This window comes from Otolemur garnettii, unplaced genomic scaffold (assembly GCF_000181295.1).
Source record: "Otolemur garnettii isolate 467f Iridium unplaced genomic scaffold, OtoGar3 scaffold00266, whole genome shotgun sequence".
NCBI classification, from domain to species: Eukaryota; Metazoa; Chordata; class Mammalia; order Primates; family Galagidae; genus Otolemur; species Otolemur garnettii.
The window spans coordinates 448798-457805 of NW_003852661.1; the positions used below are offsets into that span (position 1 = coordinate 448798).

At 37.9% G+C, this 9008-nt stretch overlaps 1 protein-coding gene across 2 annotated transcripts in view; it reads left to right on the plus strand.

Moving 5' to 3' along the window:
* Window positions 1-9008, plus strand: part of CWF19L2 (CWF19 like 2, cell cycle control (S. pombe)) — a 123507-nt gene that overhangs the window by 11084 nt on the left and 103415 nt on the right. For both annotated transcript variants that reach the window (XM_003802944.3, XM_023508713.1), the window contains exons 3-4: window positions 3021-3134; window positions 4150-4269. In XM_003802944.3, the coding sequence (XP_003802992.1) occupies window positions 3021-3134; window positions 4150-4269 (234 nt within the window). The remainder of the gene's footprint in view (window positions 1-3020; window positions 3135-4149; window positions 4270-9008) is intronic.

A 9008-nucleotide genomic window follows, 5' to 3' on the forward strand; every position in this document is an offset into this window, starting at 1 on the left:
AAAAAAAAAAAGTGGAAATTTATTATTAAGGGTACAAAAGTCTCATAAGACATCATCTAGGTGTAGGAATGCAGCTTGGCTTCAGAAATAGTTGGAATTAGAATTGTGAATGATTTTTGGAATCTTCTTGTTGTTTTTAATTTTCCCCCTCTGTGTTATGCATTTTTTCTAGAAACAGATCAATTTTTGCTGAACTCTGTTCCTCATGACAGAAATGGTCTCTGCCAGTGCCTTTCCAGTTCTCTTTAGTTTTATATCCTCCCATTAAGATTTAATTTCAGTGTGGGCCAGTGGCACAATGCATAATGCATCTAACTACAGATTAGAAGATTTAATTTCAAATTCTTGAGGAATGACTCAGATTGCTATGATTGGGTCAGGTACCTACCTTTGAACTAATCAGCTCTATTCAGGGTAAATGTAGGCTCCCATGGTAATCATATGGTATATTCACTGTATGATGAAAATAACAGATTTGGTGGGTGAAGAAGATGATCCTGAGTTTCTGACTTGCCTAAATGGGTGGTTGGTTGTGCCGGGTAACTTGGTTCAGTAATACTGAAGGAGGGGCAGATATTGTGGAAGAAGGTGATGGTTTTATTTTTTGTTCTTGTTGAGTTTATTATGGCATCCAAATATATTAGTAGACAAGTCACTGAAACTTTCTGTTAGACAAATTTGAGAGATATCAGCACAATTGGTAGTAGTTCAAGCTATGAGAGTGTATTTAACGGGGATGTTTAGCTATTAGAAAATGTAATGGGCAAGAAATGGAACCCCAAATAACATGGCTCTTCAAGGCCTGAGCAGAGGAGGAAGAGTGCATGACGGAAGTGGGAGGAGAACCGGAGAGTGCCATGGAGGTCAAAGAAAGGGAGTCACGGACGGAGTTGTATTGAACAGAGAAGTCTACGGAGTTAAAGACTGAAACGTTTTGTTGAATTTGACGCAGTAGAAGCCATTGGGGGAAACTTGAAGATGTGTCAGTAGATTAATGGGGCAGTAGCTATATTGTAGAGTTTTGAGAAAAATATATGAAAGTGAGGGTATGAACACAGTGGATGTGGGTACTCTTCAAGTGTGTCTGAGAATGGCAGGTGGAAGGTAAATTCCTGCCAGAGGGATACACAAAATCAAGGAAGGTCCTCCTTCTCTCACACTGCCCCCCAAAGGATGGAAGGATGGGAAATACTTGAGCATGTTCCTAGGCCATTAGGGATCTTTTCTTGAAGCTATAAGAGAAGAAGGTAATTTATGGAACAAGGTCTTGGAAGAACAGGAATGGTTGGGATGAAAACCTGTGGAGGGAGACTGGCCTTGAACAGGAAGAGTTAATGGGGGTAGGGGTAGGCACAGCTGTGTGTGAATTTTGTTGGAGGGCGGGTTGGAAGCTAAAGTAGTTTCATTTTTCTTGATGAGGTAAGAGGAGACATCACTTGCTGAAAGTGTGGGGAATGGGACTTGGTATATATACACTTGAGGAAGGTACGGAAGAAGGTAACGTTACCTGCCAATGTATTAAGGTAGGCAGAGGAAGCAGTTGCTGTCCTCGTAGCAATTACTGCCTAGCAGTGTGAGACAGTCACATAGTCCCACAAATAAATGTGAAACTGATAAATGCTTCAGAGGAGAGAGGGGAATACAAGAGAGAACTGACCAAGAACCAGTTCAGGAGAATTTTACCTGGGATTGAGTCTAGCTAAGCTAAATTGAAGTTGTAGATCATGATGAGGGGATTTAGCCAGAGTTGGAGATTGGGTTGTAGCTCTGGTTGACCACATGGTTGGTCAACATCTGGTAAGAATTAGGAAGATCTCTCTAAGTTAATTTGTTGAGATAAACATGATTAGGCCAGAAATACATTCATAGTGATAATCTTACAAAATGTAACTATAAATATAAATAACTAGTTCTAAGTTTTCTTAGCATCAAGGCTTATGTGAATGAATAAAATCTGCTTTGCTTTGGGAAACAGTTGGCAATTTTGGTGGCAAAATACAAATGTGTTTACTCCATGTAGATTATACTTTTTGACAGATACATTTGTGTTCTCTCGTCAAAGAAGCACTTAGGTAATTCTTAAGAACTTTGTAGAATGAAAGAATACGAGTCTTCTCGTAGAGAAACCCAGATTCTGTTTGCTTGGCTGTTCACTCGCTTTTCCTCTCTTGGCTTCATGGTCTCTCAGCTGTACTTTGACAGGTGGTTTGCACTAGGTGATTTCTAGAATCTTTCCAACACGTAAGTTTTATAGCTCTTATATATTTTAGAGCTGGACAAATCTAGGTTCCTATCCTGGTTCTCACAGTTGGATACCATGGAGCCTGGGCAAAGTACTTACAAGATTTGGGGGGAGATTTCCTTCTTTATCTGTAAAACCGAACTCGTATTTCATGGAATGTTCTAAAACATCAGTGTGAGGACGTCTCTGACAGTACTTAGGACACTACTTGACACAGAAGAGTAGATGGATACATCTGGGGAAAACTAAACCCCAAACCTGGCGTGATGATCGCCCTGTAGTAGATGTGGATTGGATACTTCTTAATTTATTTAATGATCTGGTATTTAAACACAGTAAGCAAAATGCCTTACTAGTCTAGCTGTTACCTAAGCACTCTGCGGTTTTAGATCCAGGGAAATCTCAAAATTGAAACTTAGGGGCAAACAGCAAACTCATTTACTTGGATGTTGTTTCCCCTGTTCCAGTGATGCCAGGGCGTGATGTTGGTAGGCACTGAATTCAGCTCTGTGCTGAAGTGAGTTCTCAACAGACAGTTCTAATTTTTATTTTTATTTTCTTACTTCGACTTAATAATAAACTGATAAGAAAATAAAAGTAATTTGGTTGTGGATTACATGTTTTTTCCCTCAAATTTTCAGTGTCATTTTTTAAAGGGAAAATACAGTGTAAGAATTTTTTCTAGGAAGCTGAATTTGTACTACTCAATAACAGCACAGGAATTTTATACGAAAGTATGCGAATTTGAGAATTTCACTTATATGTTAAACGTTTTCAGAGCTCTGAAGATGAGTGGATTGAGGCTGTTCCATCTCAGACTCTTGGCAAGGAAAAGGCCTGGAAGGTGAAAGGTGAAAAGTCAGAACAAAAAGATGACGATCAAGTTATTCAGGTAAGCGAGCCACCAGATTTTGAAGGAAGAAGTGTCAACTTCTAAGAATAGACGAATGTTGAAATGAAAGATGATTTTAATTTCTTCAGGAGAAAAATTAGAGTCTGAAAAGAGTGTATTCTATGAATAATTTTGGCAGTAATGCCATCTGCTGCGTGTTTAGACTGCCCTTCTCCTGCTGTGGGGCAGGGAGTGCTCATCTCTGTGCTAGTCCCTTCGAGGTTTTCCCGCATCTAATTGTTGATGGAGAAGTCTCACTTCCCCCTTATATGTGGAAGCCTTTTACTCTTGCCTACATTTGACCTTTCTACAGCGAGTAGAGTTGAGTCACGATTTTTCTTTTCCTTCACTTCATACCTTAATTTTCTTAGCAATACTTCCAGTTGAAAACATTCAGAAATTTTGGGTTCTAGTTCGTCTGCCTAAGGAAGAATGTAATTTACCCACTTTCAGCCATAGATGAAGGACGACAGGGGAAAGGAACTGATGTTTGTTGTGTGCCAAGCACTGGGCTGGATACCTTACGTTTGGTATTTTGTTTATTCCTTAAGAGAATCCTGAAAGGTAGGGTTTTTATCTCATTTTATTAGGGAAGAGACTAAGGCATGAAGATATTAAGAAATTTGCTTGAAGTCATCTAGCCGTGTAGCATTTGATTCAGGTTCAGTTGCCTCCCAGATCCCTGCTCTTACTAGTTCTAATCAGTTCATATGGAAATGGCTTCCTTTATTATTATTTATTTTATTATTAAGTTCTAATCAGTTCAGATTGAAATGGCTTCCTTTATTATTATTTATTTCAGTTTTAAGTTCCTAATCAGTTCAGATTGAAATGTCTTCCTTTATTTATTATTTATATTAAGTTCTAATCAGTTCAAATTGAAATGACTTCCTTTATTATTATTTATATTATTAAGTTCTTTTTTTTTATTATTAAATGATAGCTCTATACATTAATGCAAGATATTATTAAGTTCTAATCAGTTCAGATTGAAATAGCTTCCTTTCGTTAACAGAGGGATGAATGGATGACTGTTGATTTTATGTCTGTTAAAACCGTGTCATCATCATCACTCAAAGCTGAGAAGGAAACAATGAAGAAAATAGAGCAAGAGAAAACTCAAGCACTGGAGCGGGTGAGAGAGTATTAGAAATGCTTTAACTTTCAATTTGCCTTTACTGAACTGGTAAGACTTACGTTAATGCAGTTTTACTTGTAAAATATTATTTTATCTTTTGTGGTGTTTAATAAAACCAGTGAGAACAACTTTGAAATGTGATATAAGTTCTTTACAGCAAGTTTCCAATAGGAACTCAGTTTAGAGGTATACTAGGTTTATGAATTTAGGCCATATATAGTTGAGTGAATATTGAATTTAGGTTAATATCATTGAATTAAAAGTGAACCCACTCAACTTTTGTTTTATTGTATGTACTGACTTAAATATCATAAAAGTGCTTCCATTTCAAGATACCTAAAAATTCTGAATAAAATATAAGAGTTTTCACTTTATATTTTATTGTTGGACACTTTGCTGGTAAGAAAACAATGGGAAATCTTTAAATGCCAAAAAATGAAGCAAAAGCATAAATCCCGAGAAGTAAGGAACTGATTGTTGAAGCTGGTGGCTTTCCTGGGGTATCACGCAAGTCTGGTAATCTAGAATTTCAATTTTAATGGATGCTTGAGGGTAGGCGATAAAGGCAAGAGCCTGCATGAGTTGGGAATGTCTGATTGATAAACCCTTGTTAACGTGGGACCCCACTGGGATCTATCCTCAATTAAAGAATGAACTTGGATAAAACCCAGTTGACGGCAAGAAACATTGCTTGTCTTGTCAAACATCTTGTATGGCCGAGGGAGGAAAACCTCTCTAGGGAAATTTAACCACAAAGTAGCACTATGGTGGTTCATAGCTTGGATCTATAGGGTTTTCCGGCTTGAATTCGTGCCACCTGGGTGGTCTGAAACTGTTTAAGGTGGGAATTTACTTTAAAACATTCTTGAGTTGGTAGTGCCTTGAAGTGCTCGGTAAAAATAACCACTGGTCTTTTCTGGATGATCACACTGTCAAATCTGGGTCTTATAGTTTTACCAAAAACCAACTTCTATGGAGTATAGACTCACAACCTCAAATCACAAATACTTGAAAATACAAGGTTAGCACATGAAAGACAGTCACCTGAAACAATGAACTGTACAATTGGACCCATAAAACCTTTATCTATTGGATTATTTAATGTACCTTTATAAAGTAACAGCAGTTATGTGTATTCTACTTATAAGTGGGAGCTGAGCTGGGTATATCATGGAAAACTAGACGTTGGTGACTCTATAAAATGTAGGAGGGTGGAAAGGGGATGAAGGATGAAAAATTACCTATCGGGTACAGTGCTCTCTCCAGGTGATGGATACACCAAAAGTCCAGACTTCACTACTACATAATATATCCACTTAACAAAGCTGCACGTGTACCTCTAAGCCTACCTAAGTACAGAGAAAACCCTGAAGTAAACCGTTCCCTCCACACAGAACAAAAAGATGCATGTTCTCATAGCATATTCTCAGTGTCTGCCTGCAAAGTTGGTTTCCTTTCAAACTCTTCCATTCACTGAAAGAAAACCGTTTATGATCCATCTGAAACACAGCACGCTCACATGTCTTTTGTTGCTGGATTTCTCTTGTGTTGCCTATATAGGGCCAAGGGCAGAAGAAACTTGGTCTAGTAACATATTCTAAAGATTAGCTTAGAAAGGAGTTTTCCTTATCAAATACTTTGATTCACTGAAAGAAAACAGCTTGTGAGGAATCTGTAAGAAAGCAGGCTTGCACTTGCCTTTATCTCTGTGTGCCTGCGTCCTGCTTATCCTTTTAAAGCCGTATTTCATGTATCCTGCAGGACTCTTCCTATTTCCCTGGGCTGAATAAATCTCTCCTTCCTTTATGTTTGCATAGCACTTCATTTGTTCCTTTGCTGCATGGTACTTGTAGTTTTCCGTGGACTTACTCATAGGATAGGTGGTCTTATCTTATTTCCCTTATGAGATGATTATAAGCTTTTGAGACTCTATTTTATTTTTATTTGTATCTTCCTTAGGTAGTATAGAATTCTGCACATTGTAGGTCTTTTTGACTTTTTGAATATTTAAAATTGTAGATTTACTCTCATTTCTCCCATGAATTCCAGTTACCTTGCTGTTCTATAAATCTTTGAATTTTGTCCTAAATTTTGGTGATCTGTGATAATTTATGATTTTGCTTAGGTAAGAATTCAGATTGTTATATCCAGAAGTAAATCCATCTAGACTAGTGAGTGAGATTAGCTAATTTTCACCGTCTGCATGTCATTTTGGGTGTGTTCTTTGCACATCATCATATTCTTTTTTTTCTTTTTTGAAACAGTTTCACTCTGTTGCCCTGAGTAGAGTGCCGTGGTGTCATAACTCGCAGCAACCTCAAACTCTTGGGATTGAGCAGTCCTCTTACTCAGCCTCCTGAGTAGCTAGGACTACAGGTGCCCGCCACAACACCAGCTCGTTTTTCTGTTTTTTTGAATTTATTTTTGAATTTAATTTTTAATTAAAATCATAATTACATACACTTATGGGGAACAATGTAATGATTTGATATACAATCAAATGCTTAAATTGGATGCTTAAACCAAACTGATTAACAGATCCATCACCTCACCTTTTTATTTTTTATGGTGTTGTCTTTAGTAGAGACAGTGTCTTGCTCTTGCTCAGGTTGGTTGAACTCATGAGCTCAGGTAGTCCACCTGCCTCAGCCTCCCAGAGTGCTAGGATTACAGGTGTGAGCCATTGCACCTGGCCACACATCATCATATTCTTAAATAACAAATGGCAACATTTGTTTTATTTTTGAGAAAAAAAGTAAGTCTGGTCTTAAAACCAAATGTTAGTTTTTTTTGAGACAGAGTCTCACCTTGTCCCCCTTGGTAGAGTGTCCTGGCGTCACACCTCACAGCAACTTCAAACTCTTGGACTCAAGCTATTCTCTTGCCTCAGCCTCCTGAGTAGCTGGGACTACAGGCTTTGCCACAGTGCCTGGCTATTTTTAGAGACAGATTCTCGCTCTGGCTCAGGCTGGTCAAACCTGTGAGCTCATACAATCCACTTGCCTCGGCCTCTCAGAGTGCTGGGATTATAGGCGTGAGCCGGCCTCAAATGTTAATTCTTGTAGTGGCAGTGAAGATAGAGTGAAGGTAATGGGAAGAAATCTAAAATGATGGTCTTTAATTGTTCAATGTGAAATATGTTGATTTTGTATCTTTTCTCGATATTAGAATATTATTTCTTTTGTATTCTAAGCTAGTGGTTTTAAAAATGTGGGTGATGAATTTATTGCAATCAGCACTTAATAACAGATGTATTATATGTGAGAAAGATACTATTTTTTCTCCTAAAACTCTTTATTTTGATTTTTCTCTCTCTCACCATGAGTCGGGGTCACAGAGAAGTCTGGAAACCAGTGCTTGAGGCTGCATCTGTGCTGTGCCCTCTTCTCCCCTCAGGCCCACATGCTCTTATAAGCAGTGGGCCTGGGGCACCTGTCTGTGGACCCATTCTGAACCCTATGCCAATTCTTTAGCCATCTTTCACAAGCAGGAGCTCTCGCTGTCTCAAGTCCTTAGCTTCGTGTCCTAAGACTGGTCCCATTCTTTTGTCTTAGCTGGAGCACTTTTAGTGGTTTCTATCTTACACAAATTAAACTCAGAATTATCACTTTAAGCTAACATGTGGAACCCAGTAGGCCTGTGGCCTCAGTCCTGATGACTACTTTGCATTTCTGTTCCGTTTCTTATCCATGTAGATCTTTATCTTGTTTTGATCTCAGGTATGTTTTATATTTATATCTTTTCTGTTTCTCGAGTGGAGGGATTGTTGTGAGGTGGAAGCTTAGTAAGCCATTTTGACTAGAAGGCCTGAACATGGTTTGGAGATTGATTCATGTTGGAATATTTTATTTCTGTTTTATTCTTTTTGTTATACAGTCTTTCATCATTCAGCTACGCCACACGTTAAACATCTATTCCTTTACTTTGGACACTTACATTGTTTACTGTTTTTCACTATTATAAACAGTGTATAAGCAGGGCCTTATATGACTTTTCTCATGCACGTGTGTCCCCCTTTCTCTGTGGTACATATCCGCAAGTAGAATTGCATTTTATAGAGTTTGTGCCTGTCTTCTTTTACAGATATTTGCAAAGGGGTTATAATAATTTGTATTGTTCCAGCAACATGTTCCTTTTCTAGTACATAGTATCTGTAATTGTCAAATTTAAACTTTCGCCAGACTAATCAATGGCTGAGAAACAGTATTTCATTGTTTTTACATGCATTTACCCGGTTATTACCAGAAAGATCTTTCTGTGTTTTTTCTTCAGATTTCTTGTAGCGTGCACTGCGTGTTTGTGTTTTTATCTTTCCCGTTAGGGTCGTTTGCCTTTTTTACTGATTTGCAGAAGTTGTCTATGTTTATGTCCTCAGTCTTTCATATATTTTCAGATCATATTTAACAATTTGTCTAATCTCGTGTCGCTTGTTCTCCTCAGTATGTAATTCTGGCCTTTTTGAAAAATCCTGTTGAGTATCTGATGTGTTTCTCTTGAGTGTCTAGATAAGATGACTGGAAGAAGTTCCTTGGACTGGATACGGAAAGGTTTTGTAGTAAGCTAAGAGGGAGGCGACAGAACCTTTTTGCTGCAAACTGCTCTGAGAAATCAAATCCTCGTGCTTGACTGTTCTGTTTATCCCTTTGAGTTAACCTTTAACTTAAATTTTGTCATTTGAAGATTTTTTACCTTTTTGTTAGTGCAAGGGTACATTTAAAAAGTTTTTTTTTTTTTTT